The sequence below is a fragment of the Artemia sp. Qi Xiang Cuo genome, chromosome 13 (assembly GCF_049724085.1).
Source record: "Artemia sp. Qi Xiang Cuo chromosome 13, ASM4972408v1, whole genome shotgun sequence".
NCBI lineage: Eukaryota > Metazoa > Arthropoda > Branchiopoda > Anostraca > Artemiidae > Artemia > Artemia sp. Qi Xiang Cuo.
Genome location: NC_142806.1, coordinates 14,883,901 through 14,908,125, shown reverse-complemented (window position 1 = coordinate 14,908,125; position 24,225 = coordinate 14,883,901). Strand labels below are relative to the sequence as shown.

Sequence of the window (24,225 nt, the reverse complement as noted above, 5' to 3'; positions counted from 1 at the left end):
ATATGTATATTTGCACATTAGGGGGTTGGGGATAGGTAAATTTGTAGTGGGCCATATAATTTAGCTTGGATGAAAAGGAAAACATCATTTGATGCTTTTTTATGCTCTTTCATTATTCATATAAAATATCTTTGGGGCCCTTTTAAGGGCTCAAGATGCAATTAGCCCCAGAAGCCATTATTGAGCATTACTTGCTTTAAGATCTATTTATTCATTTATATTATTACTTGTTGTATGTTTTTTGCTATGATTGTTTATTTAATTTCTGTTTGTTTTGGGTTTCATTTATTCTTTAATAGTAATTTCTGGTTGTTTGAGTTTACATTTTAACAGGTATTTGTATCTCCTGAGCTTAAGTTTAAAATGGCCTTTACCTTTCTTTTAAAAACATATTTTTCGATATTTTTTTTTTAATTAATTTTTGTTCGTTTTTGATTGCAAAAAGTTTCAAGTTTTTATGGCATGGGGGAGGGGTGCTTACTGTCCGATTATTCTTTACTTTGAAAAACGGATCTAGAACTTTTTATTTAAATTGAATGAGGCTTTTTCCAAAGTCTATACAATTACTTCTTTGATAAAAACCTTATATATGAACAATAGACAGCTTGCATAACTTTTGGACAGTGATTGACAACAATGAATGGATTGAAAAAGCAGCTTCAATAAGGGTGTTTAGACCATTTCAATTGCTGACAAAGAGAGATAATGACTGTTTGGAATTGACCTTAATAGGTTTTTGTTTGCCAAAGCAATTTTGTATCTATTGCGGAGTATGTATTTTAACCTTGTAATTGGATAATTATAATAGATTTACTGTGTGTTCTTCCCATACAAAACTTTACCTTATTAAAGTCTTTGGGTTGGGGGCAGCATAGTTGGCATAAAGAAGAACACTTTAGCGTAGACAGTAGGAGAGGGGGAGGGGGAGGTTCGAGACTCATCCAATACAGGGTGGAACTTCACTTATCTCCTCTGTTGCCAATTTAGGAGATTAGACAGACTCATTGGGCTGTAGAATGTTGGACCATTTGAGTTGTGGAAGACGTTAAAATACTCAAAAATACTTTATATGTTTAGTTATTGCAGGATTGATTTCATAGATTGTGCAATAGTGAGCCTCCTGGCCCATGATTTGGGTGAGCCTCAACTCATAATATGCAATTTTGATTAATTGTTCTGTGTTATGTGCATATATTATTCTATATATGATATTTTGAGTTATACTTTTATTGCATTGTGTTCATTTTTAAGGGGTATAAAAATGGTATCAAAGGGGTATAAAATAGGGTTTTTTTTGGGGGGGGGGAGCTGGTTACCCTCCAATATCTTTTGACGCTTAAAAAGTGAAATAGAACTTTCAATTTCCAATCAAATGAGCCCTCTGAAGGTAATACAACAATGTTGTCTATACAAAACCTTATATGCCCCCAGGGCATAACTTACAACCCTTGCCCTGAGGGCTGTGGGGGAGTTGTCATCCTAAAAGATCTAATTTCTAGAACTTAAAATTACTTTTAATAAAATGGATGTCTCAAAATTTTGATTGGATGTGTTTGGGGAAATGGTGGGCCTGAGAGGGGGTTAGTTGCCCTCAAATCACTTTCGACTGTTATACAGGACACTAGCCCTTTGAATTTCCAATTAAATGAACCTTTTTTGAAGTTTCTACGACAACGCTTTCTATAAAAACCTTATATGCCCCCAGAGTATAACTCAAAACCCTTGCCTTGAGGGTTGTGGGTGAGTGTCCTCCTCAGAAACATATTTTCTATCTGAAAATCAACTCTGCTGAACAAAATAGCTATCTCAAAATTTTGCTTGGATGTGTTTGGGGGAATGATGGGCGTGGGGGGTGAGTTGCCCTCTAATCACTTTTGACTATTAAAAAGGGTACTAGCCCTTTGAATTTCCAACCGAATGAGCCTTTTTTGTAAGTTTCTATGACAATGGCTTTTATGAAAAACCTTATATGCCACCAGGGTATAACTTAAAACCCTTGCCTTGAGGGTTGTGGGGGACTGTCCTCCTCAAAAACATATTTTCTATCCGTAAATCAACTATGCTTACCAAAATGGCTATCTCAAAATTTTGATTGGATGTGTTTGGGAAAATGATGGGCGTGAGGGGGACGCTAGTTGCCCTCCAATCATTTTCGACTATTAATAAGGGCACTAGCCTTTTGAATTTTCAATCAAATGCGCCTGTTTTGAAGTTTCTATGACAACATGCCCCAAAGACATAACTTAAAACCCTTGCCCTGAGGGTTGTGGGGGAGTGTCCTCCTCAAAAATATATTTTCTATCTGGAAATCAACTATGCTGAACAAAATGGCTATCTCAAAATTTTAATTGGATGTGTTTGGGGGAATTTTGGGCGTGGGGGGCCTAGTTGCCCTCCAATCACTTTCGAGTATTAAAAAGGGCACTAGCCCTTTGAATTTCGGATCAAATGAGCCTGTTTTGAAGTTTCTACAACAATGCCTTCTATAAAAACCTTATATGCCCCCAGAGCATAACTTAAGACCCTTGCCCTGAGGGTTGTGGGGGCCTGTCCTCCTCAAATATATATTTTCTATCTGGAAATCAACTACGCTGAACAAAATGGCTATCTCAAAATTTTGATTGGATGTGTTTGGGGGAATGATTGGCATGTGGGGGGGAGGCTAGTTGCCCTCCAATCATTTTCGACTATTAAAAAGGGCACTAGAACTCTCGATTTCCAATCAAATGAGCCCTCTTTGAAGTTTCTACAACAACCCCTTCCATATGAAGTGCCTCTGGGAAAAAAAATAATAATAATAATAAATAAATAATAAAACATTGGAGCAATATGGCCTTTACTATAGGCAATGCTACAGCGTTGCCTCTGATTTTTCCTATTTACCTCAAAGTTTTTAATTTGAAACTCTTCCCTCATTATTACAGCTGCAGCATGTAGTGTAGAAGAATTAATTCTTAAAGCATCTTAATAATTATTTATAAAATATGTTGCATCATCCATGTCTAGTTTTAGGAAGGCATCCATGGTATTTGTCAAAGGAATGTTCTTGAACTGCTATTTCAAGTTGACTACAATATTGTACATCACCTGGGTATGAATGTTTATTCTCCAGTAAGTCCCCAGGCTGGGTGCTGGTTGGCAAATCTATTGCATCGCTTTTCCCAACTGTTGTCTCTGTGTAAAACTTTTTGTTGACACAGCCTTTTTGACACTCTATTAGTCTCCAAGGAAATTATATGTTTTTCTGCAAATTGCTTGATATATTTCCAAATCCCACTCATTTCTATCTATTTTAAATGTTTGAATTATGTTTAATTTCAAATGCTTGGATTGTACTTATTAACACTGGCCTGGGACAGTTTTACTGTATCTAGGACAGAATAAATATATGTAATGATATAATAAACTCTGGTTTCATCAGTCATAGGATTTCAGCTGCATGTTTATTGCAATTTTCTGTGATCTTTTCATCCAAAGCTAATTTTATGGCTTGATAATCATTTAATATAGCTTTGCAGTTTTCAAAACAGCAGCTCAATATTGTTGTACACAGACTTCCCATTTCACAACTAGTTATATTTTTGTGTTCCTTTGAGATTTACATGAAGAACAGGTTGAGAAAAATGAATACAAAGATTTTATTCTATTGAAAAAAGTCTTTACTATGGGGACAGTTGCATAAGAATGAAGAACAACTAGGTATGCTAAACAATAGAGATATATTGCATGAGAGTGTCTCCTTTGAAATTTATTACAAACCTCTATTTTTACCAGACCTGATACTGGTGCCATCATACAATTGGGAAATAATTAGAATGTTGCCAAATTAGTTTTTGTTGAGTGTTTCCAAATTAGTATTGCTAGTCCTTGTGCATCTCTAGATGGTAAACATATGATAAAGCCAAAAAATTGTTCTACCCTGTTAAAGTCTACAACATATCTAATAGCAATAGACAGTTGCTCCAAATTGTAGCATCTTGCCTTTTCTACAATCAAGGAAAAAATCTACACACATGTTCCTCCTTTGCAGTTCCCTCTTTAGTTAGGCATGCTATCATATTGATGATATCATTTTGAACATTTGAACTTCAACAATTCAAATGATTTTCAAAGTACATGCCAAAATCCTTTTTATACTTCTAGAAAAGATTATTTATTTCCCAGAAATGGCCCCTATTCTTGGATGAGGAGTCCTCTTAAAGGTAAACCCTTATGCATATGAGGACCAATATTATAAGTTTTAATAAAAATCTCTGTTGTTGATAATATCCTTCTCTTGTTGTTTTAGAACTTGCTGGCAGACATCCTTAGATTTTACAGGCTTTTGATACAAAACATGTTTTCTCTTTTTTTGTATATTCAAGATGGAGTGAGGATTCTGGATGTATTCTTTAGCCCTTCACCTAGTTTTCCCCAGTGGTTATAATCAATTTCCACAATTTTTTGTATTGCAATTTTGTGTCATGAATTCCTTCTTTAATGAAGTGCCTGCACACAAATCATTGGATCTTGTCTTTTCCATGTTCCAAAATCCCAGTCACTGACGCTCTGTCACGCCTCCATCTTAGCGATACAGATCCATAACTGGAAGAAGATCTGGATATCTATGTACACCACGTAGTACGGAACCTTCCAGCCAGTGACTGGAAGCTTGAGCAGATACGGACGGAAACAATGCAGGATGAAACCTTGAGCACCCTAGTCAAAACTATTCAAGAGGGCAGGCCGAGTACTAGAAAAGAGTGCCCAACCAACATCCTAACCTACTGGAACGTCCAACACGAGCTGTCTTTCACAAAAGGCATTCTTCTCAAGGGAGACAGATTGATCGTTCCCTAGAACCTGCAGTTAGCCACACTCCAGCAGCTACATGCAGCCCACCTTGGAACCAAGAAAACCAAACAGCGAGCAAGGATGTTAATGTACTGGCCAGGCCTCAGCGCAGACGTTGAACAGTACAAAATGCCAAACATGCTCCAAGCACATGCTGAACAACTCGAAGGAGCCGATGATCCACAGCATAGAAACGCTCCCTTGGCAAGCGATAGCTACAGATCTGTTTGAATGGAAAGGTTCCAGCTTCCTAGCAACTTTTGATTATCACAGCAGTTTCCTTGAAGTCAACAGACTTGCGACGACATCGTCTAACATGGTCAGAAAGTGACTGAATGCCCACATTACCCGGCATGGCATACCGTCGCAGCTAATATCTGACAATGGCCCTTAGTTCACTTCCGGGGAAGCCTGGGGTATTTCACTGAGCACATCTAGCCCTGGGTATCCCAAATCCAATGGACTTGCCGAGAAAGCTGTGCAGATTATAAAAAACATCATGAACAAGGCAACGGAAAGCGGAGGAGACTCCTTTCTGGGTCTATTAGAATACCGGAATACACCAGTTAATGGGTTTGTATCTCCTGCTCAACTCCTTATGTCTTGCCAACTAAGATCCATCCTACCATGCACAACACATACCCAAAGAAGAACGTCGTCCTGACCGAACAGTTCACTCAGCAAAGAACTGAAATGCAGAAACGCCAGAAATTTACCACGACAAATCAGCCAAGGCTTTAAATCAGCTCAACCCCGGCGATGCGATCCACATTCAGAAAATGCCCGGTGGACCGTGGAAACAGGCCGTTGTGGTTTCTCTTGCAAAACAGCCACGATCGTACCGGGTGCAGACAAACAAAGGTACGATTCTGCGGAGGAACCGCAAGCACCTATCAGCCCGCCCACATCAGAGTCCGAAAGGAACGAGTTTGGTTCACGAAGGACTTGACGATGCCATAGTGCCAGACGCGACTGCTAAGCCACCACCCTCGCTGTTACAGGCATACCAATTCATTTCCCCGTCGCCGATCCAGGATCGGAATCAAATCCCTAGCCCCTGCCAGAGCGCTACCGCGGTGCCACCCCTGGAATCAAGCGTGACACCAATGACAGCATGCACGAGATACGGCCGACTTGTAAGAAAACCTCTGAAACTGAACCTGTAAAGAGGGGCTTTAAAAGTAGACCTGTAAATAGAGACAGTATGAGAGGAAGAAGAAGTGAACTAGTTAGTAAATATGTAAGAAACGAGTCTAGCGCCTTCTTACACATATCTTTCCAAAGGTACTTATTACAGAGTGTAAGCCTGCTCACAGTGGATGAGCGGTAGCGAGTGTGGAGTGTTGGTGCAAGAGGAAATGCAGGCAGCTTAAATGACAAAAGAAGGAAGATGTAGCATTCTGCTTAATTCCCGCTTAATGCTTGTGCTTAATTCCCTGTTTGTGCTTATACCATGCTTGCGCTTACTTAATGCTTGTGCTGCGCTTAGATGTTGCTTTTCTTTGTAGGTAGCCTGGGTCAATAAACCTTTATGCTAGAAAAGTATTACAAACAGTCTAACCAGCTAAATTGGTGATATTATTTAGACAAAAAAATATCTTGAGCTACTGCAAAAGTTTGCTTTTGGAAAATTTATATAGGGCTCAGAGGGTCCAGATGGCAGAGTGCCCAAGCTGCTTCTTTTTTGGTTATCAACAGTTTCTGATGAATCAAATATAACTAGTTCCAATATTTCTCCTAAATCAGCTGTTTGCCCTGTGGTAGTTGGATTGAGACATTTTTCTTGTACCCCTGTTGCTTTTATTTCACTTCTTTATATCCTTTTGATGTACTTGGTGTTGCTCCAAGCAATGCTAGGACTTGCATTTGCCACCTTTTCAGTAGATGTTGTTGAGGTACAGGTTTTTTGAAAAATAACCTGATATCTTTGAATTTCTTCATGTTTAAGTAAGAAAAAGAATGGTGTGTCAAAACCCGACCCAATCAAAACTAAATATCACTGGTGTAAGATTGTTGGTGCAACTACTGCTATTGGTCATGACTTTCAAAATAGACAGGCAACTGAATATAATAAAGGTTAGTGGTGGGAACCACAAAGGTATATAATAAGAAAAGCTTTTGACCACAGAGTGGAAACATTCTCAGAACAATATAAAATAAAGTAACAAAGTGTATGAGTAAACTAAGTGGACATTGTTTGTTGAGAGATGCAAAATAAAATGATAGATAAAAAAATTTTTCAGTTCATCCTTTGCTTCCAAACATTATTAACAAAATTGAAATATTACCCCCTGTCCCATATACCTAGGTGGTCCTATATTTATAATAAAAAGTTTAAGATCATTTTCTACCATCTTTCTACTTGCACAAAATGAAGCAAATTGCTCAAAATAAAGAAAATAGTGCACTTTTCCTAGAATAAGCTACCATTTTTTTTTGTTTCTAGGGGGAAAATTATTAACAGTTCCTTAGATATTTTTTTTATTTTGTATTACATATGAATATATTATCTATCGTGCTCATGTATATGTAGAGGGTCATTTTTGTATTCTCCATCCAAAGCTGTTCCTGGGGTTAGTAGTGTCTGGTGAAAAATTAATTACATTACCCCCTTCCTAACTCAAATATAAGCAAGAAAGTGAAAAATTTGATCAAAGTGGGCAATCCCCCTACTGTGGTGCCCAGGGCAGCTGACTTGTTTGCCCCCCCCGCAGGAATGATTTGCTCCTACCTCCTAAAAAAAAAAAATTGGTGTCATGTAGAGAAAAGGTTTAAATACAACAGCTTTAAAAGTAGCTGTCAGAGAAAATGTCTGTACACAGTGTTTTTAAAAGTGTGGTGAACAAAAATATGTGTTTCTTAAATGAAAGACCCTGCACATTGATGAGTTTTGGGATTTTAGAGAAAATTCTATACATTGTTTATATGTAATGTCCTATAATTGTCTTCAACTGATCATAAAGTATCTAGTATTAGGTATATTTTGATATCATAAGATATCAAGTTGGCCATTTTGACTCTTTAACACACTATAAAATCTCAACCATGAAAAATTAAAGGAAACACTTTGCATGTTTCTATCTTAGTTATGCATAAGCTATCTGAAATTGTCTGCTGGTGGTACCAAACAAGGTTCCAACAAAGTACCAATTTTGGAACATCAATTGGTACAACCAGTAATTGATAAAGTTGATTTATGTGTTTGTTGAAGTGAGTGTCAGTACGTTTAAGGAAGCACGATGAATTAGAGAGTATGAACGTGGGATTCCTTTAAGTTCCCTATAAATATAATATTTTTAGTTGAGGGGGGGGGGGGAGTCAGAGTTTGTTGTTTGTTTTGTTTTATTTCTCCAAGGAAGTGTATTAGTACGAGTAGTTGAAGCGTCTTTTTTTGGGTTCTCCCAAACACTAATATCCATTGGGACCTGTTTTGATAGTAAGAGGTAATGTTTAGCTTTATTCTGTTAGTATTATATGGAAAGATGTCAATGTTGGTTTTTTTGTGTAACCCATTTATATAAAAAAAAATAATAATCTTACATAACTTATGGAAAACAAAGATAGGAATTTGCAAACCATTTTCCTTGGTTTTTCACAATTCAAGTTTTGTTAACTGCCAAAGTGTCAAAATGGCTGACTTCCAATTATAAATATCTTGTAAACAGTCAAAGATAGTTATAGAACATTACACATGAAAAATAACTATAATTTTTTTAGAATCCAGAATTCAATAATATACATGGTGTTCCATTTAAAATATATATTTTTTTTCTCCACAATTTTTGCAACACCCTGTATAAGATGAAAACGTTTTTCTAATAACTACTTTTTCAGTGCTACAATTTCCTTGTTAACAAGTTATCTCTATATTATGTCAAAAAAAGTTGTTGGGTGAAAAAATGCAAAAAAAAAAAAAAACGATCCAAAAAAATATTTATCAATCTGTAGTGTAAAATCTTGTAATGACAAATCTGTTGTAAGTGTTGTTAGTAAGCAAAAGGGCAGGTATTGAAAGATAGGAAACCTAACACCAACAAAGTGTTTTAATGTTATATACAAAATTCCAAGAAAGTAAGACCAGATTTTCTTTTAAAAAAAATAAAGATATAAGCAGTCTCAGCCTCTGGAATTCACAAAGTTTTTTATATAGTTCTTTTTAGCAAAAAAAAATATTTTAGTTTATGCATAGAATTTTTTTTTTAAATTGAGAGATCAAAAATTTGTTTTTTTTTCTTTTTGTTCAAACTTTGATCACCTTTATTGTGACTTATACTTGCATATTTGGCTTTCAATAAAACGGTTTAGATTGTATACAAACAAAACAGGGAACACATTTCCTTTTCACCCAAAGAAAAAATTGCATGTTTCATTAGTGGTATCAAGAGCTGTGCACAATGTCTCAAGAATTATTAGAAAGCTTATAAACTGGAGAATTTTACTTAGATAAAAATACCTTCAAGATAATATTTACACCTATTAAAAAAGTCAAGACTTATTTGTATGTCTAAGATAATGGTATACAAATGAAAGATTATTCAGACACCTAGTAGTAGCAGTACACACATTGTCATGCTGACAGTCCCTTGGTAGCCATACATCTACACATAATTTACTGAACTCAGGTAAAAAAAAATCTTATCTCCAATTTTTGCGAAATTGGAGTTAATATGATACTTTTCAACTTTTGTTAAATTACTCCATATCAAACAGTTCATGGTAAAAAACTAAGTAAGTAAGGAGCAACCCAGCTCAATAGTAACCGAAACTCTAAAAAACAGAATTTTGATACCAATAGATGCATCAAAAGAATCATATTTTTATAATGATTTCAAATATATAAGTTTCATCAAGTTTAGTCTTAGGCCTACCAATCAAAAGTTACGCACCTGGGAAAATTTGCTTTATTTCGGAAAAAACGGGGGAAACACCCCCTAAAAGTCATGGAACTTAATTGAAAATCACACCATCAGATTCAGCATATCAGAGAACCCTACTAAAGAAGTTTCAAGCTCCTATCTGCAAAAATGTGGAAAATGTGCAAAAATGCGTGTTTATTTATTTATTTATTTTTTTTTTCTAGGGGTGATCCTATCGGCTCAGTGGTCCTAGAATATCGCGGGAGGCCACATTAGAACGGAAATTAAAAGTTATAGTGCCCTTTTTAGTGACCAAAAAAATGGAGGGCAACTAGGCCTCCCAAAGTCATCGAATCCAAACTTTGCCAAAGTCATCCAATCCAAACTTTGAGATAGCCATTTTATTCAGCACGGTCTAAAAATACAATAACTATGTCTTCGAGGGTGACTTAATCCCCCACAGCCCGCAGGGGAAGGTCTGCAAGCTATGAACTTGCCCAATATTTACATATAGTATAGGTTATTGGGAAGTACACAGAAGTTTTCAGGGGGATTTTTTTTGGTAGTTGGGAGGTGGGGGTTGGTCGGGTTTTACGTGGGAGGATCTTTTCATGGGGGAAGGGACATTGCTATGAAGGAGGCGCTGGATTTCCCAGCATTATTTTAAAAAAAGATCAGAAATTAAATAATAAAAAAAAAGAATTTTTTTTCAACTGAAAGTAAGGAGCAACATGAAATTTAAAACGAACTGAAATTAATACGTATATGATTGGGTTCACCCCCTACTCATTACGCTAAAGTTTGACTCTGTCTCACAACTTTGTTTTTTACAACAATAAAAAACTTTAGCGTAAAGAGCGAGGGGTTGAGGAGGGGGCAGCCCCTTTCGTATACAGAATAATTTCTGTTTGTTTTAAGTTTTAATGTTGCTCCTCGCTTCCAGTTAAAAAAAAACTTGTTTTTTATTTATTTCATTGTTGTGTCTGAAATCAACCCTTACCCGTATACTGGCTTCATGAAATTACTAGGCTAACTTTTATAAAAGTAGCCTATAGTTGAAACATAACTAAGTCATCAATCTTTATACTGAAAAATATTTGCAATAGTATTGTATAGTATTATAGTGGCACATATAATACTATACAATAGTATTTAGTATTTATAAATACTGTTTTAATAATAGTATTTACAAAAATATACAATTGCTCCTATCCCTGTTTACACCTGTAGTGTAGAGATAAAGTTGTCATGATAGAGGCAATAACAGACTAATTGTAGATTGCAGGATAATATTTGTTCTGTTGTCATTGACTCAATCTATGCAGTAATACAAACTGTTTTTATTATGTTGGTACTATGTATGTACTTTCCATGATTTACTAAACACTGAAAAATGACAACATACCTTATTTCATTGAAATCTTCTATTTATTAGCTTTTAACAAACCCTTTAATAAATAAAAAAAAAAAAAAAATAGTGGCGCGTTTAATTGCCAAAAAATATCACTTGATTCAAAATCAATTGTCAATCAACAGTTGAACCATCAAATAAAACCTAATTTTCCAAGTACACTCCACCCTGCAGCAGGTTTGCTTGAGGTGGGGTGAAGTAGAGTATATATGAATTTAGAATAAGGTACCTGATCTAGATTCAAATTGTATATAGTCTAATTGCCATGATAGTTCATGTAATGAAGAGTTTTTGGAAAATCCTGTGATAATTGAGGTAATATTTGGTAAACTGCTGGGCTTCAGGGATGATAAATTGATTTAACAAGAAGCGGAATTAAATCTTCATCTCCAGATTTTTTTTGTCAATGTTGGTGATTTTTCTAAGGTAGGCAAAAGGTTTTGTATGGTGGGAATTATCCACCTGGGCTACAGCCATGGTGTCACTCTTGTTTCAAAAATACTTATAAATTGAACCAATGCTGATAAAATCAAGAAATGGAAAAACTCATGGGAAATATATAATTTGGGCTTTAAGATGTTTCCTTCCCAATTGTGCATTAATGCTGACTGATTATCTTTTAAATTTGCAATTTATCTCTTTGTGTGATTGAGCACATAGTAGCCAAGTGGTTACCATGCTGGGCTTGAAATCCTTTGTCTGTGAGGATGGGGTTTAAATCCTGGTATTGCTGGTTATTTGGTTTGGAATGGGGGTCAGTGGTGTGACTCAGAAAGGTCAGCAAAAAGTTGACCCAGTTCCAAATGAGTAATTGGAGAAATTTGGATAAAACATGGGACGCCTCACTAGACTTGTCCCAAATCACTCATTGCACTCTGGCCAAAGGCAGAGAGTCAGGAGATTGGTACCTGTTCTATGCAGACCATTGTTCAGTGTGCAAAAAAGGTTCAGTTTTTCCAACTGTAAGAGGTGGATATTTCCTGATTCTTGATATGGCCAATATATGCTTTGATTGAAGGTATATAGAGGAGGGCCACTGGATGTGTCTCTGGACTTAGTGAGAAGCCATATTTTGATAGTCTGTATACCCTAAAGGGGACTTGAAAAATAATTAGATGCTAAGCCTTTAAGATATAATTAGGATTGTCCCCACTAATTTCATATATCAGGATTAATATGTGTATATATAAAGGAAAGCCTGTCACTCGTTGCAAACATAGTGATATTATTTTTTCATTTATGTATTGCATATAAACAACTGCCAATATAAATGATGGAGTCAAACAGATCCAACTTTGGACCTTATTTACTCAGCTTCATAAACTTGTTTGTTAACAACAAGTATTTTATACAATTGAGGGCCCTTGCTCCTGAGTCTGTGGCGAGCATGTCAACCACAGAGGTATACTTATTTAATTTGTCATCATTTCTGAACAGAATGATCATCTCAAATTGTTTATCTGATACCATAAGGGCTACAGGGATGCCCAGGGGCGAAAGGGCAATGTTTGACTTCTGTTCACTTTTGGCCCTTAAAATGGCACTAGAACTTTCAGTTTCCAATCGAATGGACTTCCTCTAAAGCCTTCAACCGTCCCCACTCCTTGAAACCACTTCTGTTTGAATGTTTTGGCGTGGAGCTATTCATTAATTCAATTCAATTCAATTTATTCGAATAAAAACATAACACAAACATCAATAACAATAAAGATCCTAGAAGAGAACTTGTTAAGGACCAAAAAAAGAAAAAAATTAAAGTAGCACTGAAAAAAAAATAGAAGAATAAAATATGGGGAATTAAAGCAAATTGGTTAAAAATTGAAAGGTTAAATTGTATAAGTTTTATTACATTTTTGTACAGCCTGCAGAAACTTGTGGCTAGTTCAACACTGGAGGGTATTTTGTTCCATTGAATAATAGATTTGTAAATGGGAGATTGCTGGGCAGCACTAGAAACGTATTTAGGAATTATAAAGGCTCTATTGGATGAACGGAGACAGTTGGCTTCCGAATTATTAATATTATAATAGGTTAGTAGTTGAGGAGGAATATTATTGTGGAAAGCAGAGTAAGCAAGCGATAAGTTTAGTTTTTGTATGATTTGATCTAATGGAGCTATGCCAAAATCTGAGTACAAATCACGAGTTGGATATAGACGGGGAAGCCGAAAAACTGCTTTAATGGCATGGCTTTGGCCAAATTTGTGTTTTTTAATGAAGGACCGGTTTGTATTTCCCCAAACTGATCCGCAATAAGAAAAGTAAGGAAAAATAAAGGAATAATAGAGAACTAGGATGTCAGGAGGAAGAAAATAATTCACACGGTTAATCATAGCTACTTGTCTCAAAATTATTGCTGTGATGTAAGAAATACGATAGAATGACAAGTATGAGTCAATAAACACACCAAGAAACTTGGCAACCTCCACTTGTGGGAGGATGTCGGAGGAGTACTTGAGACCAAGAGCAGGTTGAATTACGTCTTTGTTGTAGGGGGTTCTAAATAATACTATTTGACTTTTTTTGCTATTAATGGTCATGTTATTTGTAAGCCACCACACCTGGACTCTGTTCAGAAGGACTTGGGCAGAGGTTATTGCTGATGGTAAATTGGTGCCAGTGATGAAGAGGTTGCTGTCATCAGCAAATAGTACAGGATACACTGAAGGGCCCAGGTCCATAAACAGATCATTGATATAAAGGAGAAATAAAATAGGGCCTTGAACGAAGCCTTGCAGGACACTCCTCCGAACAGGTAAGGGCTGAGAGGATACTCCACCTAAGCTCACAATCTGTGCCCTTCCAGATTGATAAGAATTAAACCAAGAGAGGGGAACACCACGAATACCGTAACTATTTAATTTACTTACTAAAATACTATGATTGATCGTGTCAAAGTCCTTAGAAAAATCCAAAAATAATCCCAATACAGTTTTTTTAAGGTCGAGTTGTGAACTGTGTGGCGCCAATTAGAGCATGAGAAGTTGAAAATTTCGGCCAAAAGCCATATTGGTGAGGAGAAATCAAGGAAATGGAGTGCTGACTGTCAAACAAAAAGGGAGACAGACGTCTGAAGATAATTCTCTTGAGCACTTTGTATATAACAGGAAGAATTGAGATTGGACGATAATTACCTATCTCAGTTGGATCGCCCTTTTTAAGAATTGGAATAATAATGGCTGACGGATCGCCCTTTTTAAGAACTGGAATAACAATGGCTGACTTTAGTAAATCAGGGAAAACTCCGTGGGTTAAAGATAGGTTGGCAATATGCTTGATGGGCTCGTAAACAAAAGGAGACATGGTCTTCTTGAGCTTATTACTTAATCCAAGACAGTCAGGAGTAAAACTAATAGGGAGAGAACCAAAGATTTGAAGTACCTCATTGCTATCAGTTGGGCAGAAAACATGGATTTAGAATTGAAGCAAAGGCTTACAGCCTGTAAGGAGGAGCAGGAGTCAGTATGAGCAACATTAGAAAAATAATTGTTAAACGCGTCAGGTGCATGTAAAGGGTCAATTAATCTACCATTTGTGTATTTAAGGCAAATAGGTATAGACTTTGATTTTCTATTTTCTTTGCTTCACGGATGAGTTTAGTGTATAAGTTTTTATAATTTTTATAATTTGATAGGTCAATATCACTACTGGTCTTACAGGCTAACTTATATAATTTGTTTTTACGATATGAGGAGACAATGAGGCTACTTGACATCCAGGGGCACATAGGGATAGTTTTCCGGTTAGGTTTACAAATAGGAAAAGTTGAATTACCAAGAACAATTTGAAGCTCTTTGTTACTTGATATTGTATCTTTAATAGATTAAGGGACTTCTTTTTGATATATGGCTCTTATGGACGGAATGTTCATATAAACTTCAGAGAGGGTTCATTTGATTGGAAATTGAAAGTTCTAGCTCACTTTAAGAGTTAAAAGAGATCGGAGGGTAACCCCCTCCTACGCCCTTTTTTTCCCAAATGCATCTGATAAAAATTTTGAGATAGCCATTTTGTTAAAAAAAAAAAAGTTCAAAGATCATAAAACAAAAACTTCAGTGTCAACACAAATACCCAGGGCCCGGGGGCAGGTGTTGTAAGTTGTGCTCTAGTGGCATATATGGTTCTTATGGAAGGGATGCTTGTATAAACTTCAAAGAGGGCTCTTTTGATTCGAAATTGAAAGTTCTAGTTCAATTTCTAAGTGTCAAAAGAGGCCGAAGGGCAACTAGCCCCCCCCTCCATCCTCTTTTTTCCTCAAACCAATCCGATAAGGACTGAGGTAGCCATTTTTTTTAAATAGTTCAAAGATCATATAATGAAAATCTCAGGTTGACACAAACCCCCAGGGTCCAAGGGCAGCCGTTGTAAGTTATGCCCTGGTGGAATATATGATTCTTATGGAAAGGATGCTTGTACAAACTCCAGAGAGGGCTCATTTGATTGGAAATTGAAAGCTCTAGTTCAGGTTTTGAGAGTCAAAACAGATAGGTGGGCAACTAGCCCCCCCCACGCCCCTTTTCCCCCCAATGTATCCGTTAAAAATTTTGAAATAGCCATTTTGTTAAAAATAGTTCGAAAGTCAGATAACAAAAAATTAGGTGTTGAAACAACCCCCAGGGCACAGGACAGGCGTTGTAAGTTATTCCCCAGGGGCATCTATGGTTCTTTTGAAAGGGATGCTCGTATAAACTTCAGAGAGGGCTCATTTGATTGGAAATTGAGCGTATGAGTTTACTTTTTAAGAGTCAAAAGAGATCCGAGGGCAAGTAGCCCCCCCCCCCACGCCTTTTTTTTTCAAACCCACCAGATGAAAATTTTTTATATCCATTTTGTTAAAAATAGTTCAAAGGTTGGATAGAAAAACTTTGGTGTCGATGCAACCTTCCAGGGCCCGTGGGCAGGCGTTCTAAGTTATGCCCTGAGGGTATGCATGGTTCTTATGAAACGGATGCTTGTGTAAACCTCATAGAGGGCTCATCTGATTGGAAATTGAAAGTTCTAGCTCAGTTTTTAAGAGATCAGAGGTCAACTATCCCCCCCCCCCAAGCCCCTGTTCGTCAAATGCATCCAATAAAAATTTTGAGATAGCCATTTTGCTAAAAATAGTTCAAAGGTCAGATAAAAAAACTGGTGTCAATACAACCCCCCATGTCCCGGGGGCTAGCATTGAAAGTTATGATTGGAAATTGAAAGTTCTAGTTGAGAGTCAAAAGAGATTGGAGGGTAACTAGCCCCTCCCCTCACGCCCCCTTTTCCCCAAATACATCCGATAACAATTTTTACATAGCCATTTTGTTAAAATAGTTCAAAAATCAGATAACAAAAACTCAGGTGTTGACAGTCGACACAACCCCCCAGGGCCCAGGGGCAGGCGTAGTAAGTTGTGCCCTGGGGGCATATATGGTTCTTGTAAAAGGGATGCTCATATAAACTTCAGAGAGGGATCATTTGATTGGACATGGAAAGTTCGAGTTCACTTTCTCAGATTCAAAAGAGATTGGAGGTCCCCTAGCCCCCCCCCCCATGCCCTTTTTTCCAAACCCATCCGATGAAAATTTTGAGATAGCCATTTTTTAAAAATATTTCAAAGGTCAGATAACAAAAAATCCGGTGTCGACACAACCCCCCAGGGCCCAGGGGTAGGCATTGTAAGTTATGTCCTGGGGTCATAAAGGGATGCTCGTAGAAACTTCAGAGGGCTTATTTGATTGGAAATTAAAAGTTCTAGTTCACTTTCTCAAAGTCAAAAGAGATCGGAGGGCAACTAGCCCCTCCCCCCTCCACGCCTTTTCTTCCCCTAACCCATCCGATAAAAATTTTTAGGTGACCATTTTGTTAAAATAGTTCAAACATCAGATATTCAAACTCCGTAGTCGCCACACAACCCCCATGGCCCGAGGACCCCAGGGATGCTCGGATATGAGCATCTCCAGTGCTCATTTGATTGAAAACGGAAAGTTCTAGTTCACTTTTAAAGAGTTAAAAGAGATCGAAGGGCAATTTTGAGATAGCCATTTTGTTCAAAATAGTTCAAACATCAGATAATAAAAACTCTGAGGTTGACACAAACCCATTTTTTTACTTTGATATTTTTACTTGATATCAGTTTTGATACTTTGATGAACATTTGATTTTGAATAAGGAATTTTTAAATATTAAATAAACAATCAATGCAAACAAACATACAATATATATTAATGTAAATGAATAAATAAATCTTAAAACGAGTGAAAACTTAAATGGAATATGCAAATTAAGCTTGAAACGAACAAAAATCACTACAAACAAGAGTTTGGGCATCGCCTCCTTCTCTCACTGTAAAAGTCTAAAACCTACTGCGTCATTGGCGCTTTACTGAAAACTATATGTATCTTGAACAATCTTGGAAAGTATAAACAAAATCAAATTAAATATTTGATATATAATGATATTAATTGTTGAAAGATCCATCAGTTCAAGATTTGTTTCATTGTAATTTTATTTTCATTTTGAATGCTGTAAGAACTTAAAAAGAAAATTTTTGTAATATAATTCGTTATCAGTGAAGTGCCAATGACACAGTAGGCTTTTGGTTTTTACAGTTAGGGAAGGGGTCAGTATCCAAACTCTTGTTTGTATTGAAACTACTCGTCTTGAATAATTTTAGAAAGAACTAATAAATTAGACTGAATATTTGGTGTACAATGATATTAATGGCTGAAAGCTCATTAGTTCAAAATTTTAAAGTTTATGTTCAATATTAAGTACAAAAGAAAATATTTTTAATAAAATTCCTTTTCAGTAAAGCGCCAGTGACGGAGTAGGTTTTAGACTTTTATAGTTAGAGAAGGAGGCGATACCCAAACTCTTGTTAGTGGTGATTTTTTTTTGTTTCAAGCTTGATTTTCATATTCAATTTAAGCTTCAGTCGTTTTAAGATTTATTTATTCATTTACATTAATATCTATTGTATGTTTGTTTGCATTGATTGCTTTTTTAATTTCTGTTCGTTTTAAGTTTCATTTATACTTCAATAGCAAAATATTTTTTTGTGGTTTTAAGCTTGATTTGCATATTCAATTTAAGCATTACTCGCTTTATGATCTACTTATTCATCTATATTATTACTTGTTATGTTTTTGCTATGATTATTTACTTAATTACTGTTCGTTTTGGGTTTCATTTATTCTTTAATAGTAATTTCTGGCCGTTTTGAGTTTGAGTTTTAACAGGTATTTGTATCTGATGATCTTAAGTTTAAAATGGCCTTTACTTTTCTTTGAAAAACTTCTTTTTGGGGAATTTTTTTTTTTAATTAATGAGTTGAAATGAGCTACTGTAATGATGTTTCTGGTGATGTACAGTTATAAATATATTGTTCTTCCTCTAGAACGTGGACGTCAAATCAGAAATAATCGTATCCAAAGAAACCTAAAAAATATATGCCACCATACTAATTTTTTAGCCAATATATTGGCCTTTTCTTTTATTAATAAGGATCTAAAATTCAAGATATCCTTGAAACCTTTTGACAAAGGTTTCTATTTACTCACTTACCATTGTCCTGAATGGCCTTGTATTCCTTACTATGTAAGATCATATTCTTATTAAAAAGAAAACAAAAACTTCACCATGGTTGTATAGTTCTGTTCAAGTTGCTTTAGGGGCCCCGGTGTTATGTTTTAGTTTTGAACAATTCTGTTTCTGTTGAAGTGTATTTAAAAAAAAGTATTACCTGTCATCTTGATTACAGATACCAAATTAGAATCAGTGCAATTCAACTTAAAACACACATATATACTTTAGTTTTCAAGCCAGATTTGATTGGATATTTTAAAGTTTGGACTTAATTTTCCAAATTTGCAAATAGTAAAGGATTATAAGTTGAAGTCTTTGAGTGTTGGATAAGGGGGGGGGAGTACTACAAACTGCTTATAATTTTGGCCATAGCTGTGTCATTTGTATGGTTCTGCTTTGGTAGACAATCTAAAACACAAAGTGCAAGTAAAGTCTCTACTTTTAGTGGTATAATTTTCACTTTGAGTGCAGGAAGCATAATTAGGCCTACAAAAAGCCATGAACACATTGTATTTTGTTTCTTTGGGATGAAATTATAATTGTGTATTATGTGTGGTGTATCTTAAATTTTGTAAGTAATTTTTTTTTCATGTTAGCTTTAATTTTTATTCATTTTTGATTGGGCACTGAAAACAGACAGATATTGACCAAACCCTCTCAGTATTTTTTGATATTTCTACCCTGTTTTTGAAAAAAAAACTTTCCTTCAATTGTTCTGGCAATAGAACATTTTTGTTATTTTTTTCAAAATAAAACTTGAGATTCAAGTCCAAAAATCTGTATGAGATTTGAGTCCAAAAAGCTGTCTTTTACAGTCTGTCTGCTGGCCCAAAAAACTTCCCGACATGACAAAAAGATATAGGGGGATGCCCCTCCCCCTCCTGTTTTTGGGCTTGGAACATATCGAATATTAAAATATAATTCAATAATTTAAAATTAAATGCTGTAAGGAGACTGATTCGTCATTCTATGCAAGTGATGTAATGCAGTTTATTAAAATTGTGATTTTCCTACCGTTTTTTACTTTGATTTTTATTCCAGGAATTCTCAGGTGGATAGTTTGGCTCAATTCCACTTAAAATGCCTCCTGCAGTAGAGACTCAAATTCAACCTGTCGCTGATGACGAGAAGAAACTTAGTAATATCATTTATCCCCCACCTGAAGTTAGGAATATTGTTGACAAGACTGCCGGATTCGTTGCAAAAAATGGTCCCGACTTCGAAAGTACGATTCGTCAGAAAGAGTCGAACAACCCGAAGTTTAATTTTCTCAATTCCAATGATCCATACCATGCTTACTATCGAATGAAAGTTCGGGATATTTCAGAGAATAAAGTTATTGAACCAGTTAAAGGCCCAGTTCCTCCACCGGGAGCTGTACAGGCGGCTACACAAGCAAGGCAAGCGGAAATTGTGTCAAAACTCGTAGCTGAACCTCCACAAGTCCCAAAAGAGCCCCCACTAGCATACGAATTTATTGCTGATCCACCATCAATATCTGCTCTTGAGCTTGACATTGTGAAGCTTACTGCACAGTTTGTTGCCAGAAACGGACGGCAATTCCTGACAAATCTTATGAACCGAGAACAGAAAAATTACCATTTTGATTTCTTAAAACCCCAACATTCACTTTTCAACTATTTTACAAAGCTTTTAGAACAGTATACAAAGATTATGATCCCTCCCAAAGATTTGCTTAAGAAATTGGATGAAGAAAGCAATGAAAGAACTGTTATTTTAAAGCAAGTAAATAACCGTGTTGAATGGATTAAGCATGAAGAATCTGTTAAGAAAAAAATAGAAGATGAAGAGGAAAGGGAAAGAGTTGCTTATACTCAAATCGACTGGCATGATTTTGTTGTTGTAGAGACTGTTGATTACCAACCTGGAGAATCCGGAAATTTTCCTGCCCCAACAACTCCAGAAGAAGTAGGAGCCAGAGTACTACTCCAGCAAAGAATAGAACAGGGCGAAGAAGTGGAAATGCAGCTTGAAAGTGATGAGGAAGTTGAAGAAGAACCAGCTCCTGCTACCCCTCCTGAAACTACTGAAGATATGGAAGAATCAAGTGAATCTGAGGAAGAAGAAGAAGAGGAAGAAAACGAAAAAACTGCTCCACCTCCTGTTCCTCCTCCACCACCAAAACCAACTTCAAAAGCTCCAGCTCCAGCACCTCTTCCTCCTATTCCTGAAAAAGTCATTGTCAAAAAAGATTATGATCCAAAGCAGAAAATTATTATGCCTAAAACTGCTCCAGCGCCAGATGAATATCTTATTTCTCCAATTACTGGCGAAAAAATTCCTGCTTCTCAAGTCCAGCAACATATGAAAGTTGGTCTGCTTGATCCACGGTGGGTAGAACAGAGAGATAGACAAATTGCAGAAAAGATGAATCAAGAGTCAGTTTATGCTCCTGGAATGGCAATTGAAAGTAGCTTGAAACAGCTTGCAGAGCGTCGTACTGATATTTTTGGTGTTGGTGTTGAAGAAACTGCAATTGGTAAAAAGGTTGGTGAAGAAGAAGTTAAGAAAGACGAAAAGGTTACCTGGGATGGTCACACTAGTTCAGCTGAGGCTGTGGCTCGTGCAGCAAGAATGACGGTATCTCTCGATGACCAGATAGCACAGATTCATAAAGTTAAGGGACTAGTTGCTGATGAATCCAAAGAAAAAATAGGACCTAAGATATCTGAGACTCCTGTACCCATACCAGCTGCAGTTCCAAAACCTGCTCCTCCTGCGCCAGTACCCGTACCAAGGCCACCTCAAGTTCAGACTAGTTTAGGCTTTCCAATGATGGGTGCAATGCCAGTTATGCAACAGCCAGTCGTTGTTATGAATGTAGTTCGTCCTGGATTAATGGGAATCGCCCAGCCAACACTCCAGACGCCTCTGCAAAGTTTTATGGCTGCAGCAGCCCAGCAACAACAGATGCAACAGCAAGCAGCCGCTGCTGCCTCTCGTGAACAAGAAGAAGAACCTCCCAGTAAAAAACAAAAGACGGAAGAAAATCTAATACCAGAGCACATTTTCTTGCAACGCAGTCGTGGAACTGTCAACATTATTGTTGTTGTCCCAACATCTTCAGAAAAGAATGAATGGAAGCTGAATGGACAAACCATTCCATTAACTCTTCCTCTTAATGACAGTGCTGCAGTAATTAAAGCTAAAGTCCATGAAGCGACTAACATGCCACCTGGAAAACAGAAACTTGTTTGGGATGGTCTATTCTTTAAGGATCAAAATAGTTTGGCATATTACAACGTAACGGATGGGGCTGTAATTCAGGTGCAAGTCAAAGAACGTGGTGGAAAGAAGAAATGAGATGTTCTATTTGTCGTTTCTCTTTTTTTTGGAATATACTTACGATCCCCAATTCTGAGGGAAAAAACATGTTGCTCTTAACAATTAAAAACTTTACCCATTGAAGTTTTATTATTATGAAAACCTAGCAGTAAAGAATGTTTGATTTCTTTGTGAGTGTTTTCACCTATAGTAGAATAATAGTAACCGATTAAGGTAAAATAATTTTAGAGAGACTGTGTTTTGTTTATTTTTCATAAAGTTCTGCTTTGCTATTTAATATTTTGTTTGTGTGGGTTATTCACAGGCCTAAAATCCAGAATTAAAATGCATGCTTTAATATACACTCAAAAACAAGCTAAACTAATAAAGCTAAAGAAAAAACGGAAATTTATGCAAATTGGTTTCTGAACCATGAAAATGTAAATAGGTTGTAAATAAAGAAAATATGGACAAAAAAACGAAAACGTTGTTTTCAAGCCTAACAAGCTTTTCAAGGGCAAAGACCCAAGCAGCTGACTACTGTGTAGAAGGAGGAGCATCAGGCTGTGAGTGCAAGTGCAAAAGGCCCAAGCAAGCAGAGAAAGGTAAGAAAAGGCCTGTCCATTTGCTATTAGCTTATATATAAATAATCAGATTATTCTACTACTACTAACTGCTCATTGTAGCCCCAAATTGCTTGCACATGCTCCTCGTCCACTCCAGTAAGTTCAAAGCTTCTTTTGTTGCTCGTTATTCCTTTAAACCCTTTCTTAAGAATTTTGTTTCCCCAGTCATTGACTACCCGCTGCTCGTTTGCCCAAAATTGATAGCCAAAAAAGCGTGACTTTTTGCAATCTATCAACCTTCACCCGTGACATGTATGTAATCTTAAAATTTATTTTATTATAATCCTAGAATTGGGATCTATCATATTTTATTTACAGTTTAATGGTTGATATTTGGTCAGTCAAAACGGGTACATAAAACTGTCCTTCAACAATTTCCCGGGAAATCTCTCACGCATCTTTCTAGACTTTGCGAAGCAGCCATGTTTCAGAGCCATATTTGACCACTTTAATTCCCATTGTTTCTAATCTTAGTTCAAAGATTTGTCTTTCTATCTTCCAAACGTTTTTCAACTACGAAGAAATACCCTGCGTCTTGACTATTCTACTTTTTACGTCTTTACTGCGTACAACATCTTTGCTAATGATGCTACCCAGATAGGTCATGCCATCTCTTCGTCCTCACATATTCCCAGAATTCAGTAACTGAGCCTTTTTAACATTAGTTTTCATTGTTTTCAACATTAACTTTCTCGCACCTGAACCCTCAAAGCCTTCTAAAGTTCCTTCATGTCGTTAACGTTTGTTTTTAGGACACTAACAACACGTGCCTAACTTTAGTCTAGGAAAGTTTTGCCTTCCTATTTGAAAAGAGGGACCCTAATCCAGGAAAGTGTAAGGAAAGACTCAAAAGGAGGTATTTTTCAAAATCTAGGGGAGGGCATTTTTTCGATTTTTTCTAAAAAAAAAAATCAAAGAACGTATTTTTCAAAAAAAAATCTAGAGGGCAATCGTCCTCCACCTGTATTCTCTCACAGCCTTTGAGTGTGCTCCTTAGGATAAAATCATCAAAATTATCCATATAAACAGGGATAGAACGCAACTCTGTTGAACTCCAGATTCCACGCTTAACCGGCTGCAAACTTCACGCCTTACCTCAACCGCAACAATACTATTTCGTGCATACTACATATCACTTTTACGCATCCGGTACTTCTTACTTTAAAGTATCTCGTGAACCATACAAGGATAGGACCTTCACTGTCAGCTTAATCAAATCCCTGTTCTTAATCTATAAAGCTGAGAACTAAAGAAGTTAGCTGATTCAGACGTTCCTCAATTATTGACCCAGTAGCTTAAGAGGCTGCCGGACGACAGGCATAAAAAGGGGGAAAACGACGAGTATACGGGAGAAAAATAGTTTACCCCGTTCCCCAAAAATTCTAGTCCCCTTACCTTCCCCTCCAGAAGAAAACTTAAAACAAGGTATACTGACCAATTTAAGTAAAAAAATTCGAAACCTTATGATGCTTAATCTCTAAAGTTATAATGTGTACTTTTTTGTAAGTATGATTATCTCCTCCCGTCCCCAATACAATATTCGAAGCCACCTAGCCTCACCTTACCCTCAGCAAAACTGTAGATCATCCTTAAGCTTGTTGGACGATAGGCATATAAAAGAACCATATCATATACTAACTTTGTAAGAGCCAGAAATG

At 36.5% G+C, this 24,225-nt stretch overlaps 1 protein-coding gene across 1 annotated transcript in view; it reads left to right on the top strand.

Annotated features, from left to right (window-relative positions):
- Positions 1 to 22,085, top strand: part of Sf3a1 (splicing factor 3a subunit 1) — a 42,148-nt gene extending 20,063 nt beyond the window's left edge. Inside the window, exon 2 of the mRNA XM_089098786.1 lies at positions 19,698 to 22,085. Coding sequence (XP_088954912.1) covers positions 19,737 to 21,980 — 2,244 coding nt within the window. The 5' untranslated portion in view covers positions 19,698 to 19,736 and the 3' untranslated portion in view covers positions 21,981 to 22,085. The remainder of the gene's footprint in view (positions 1 to 19,697) is intronic.
- Positions 22,086 to 24,225: the final 2,140 nt, after the last annotated feature.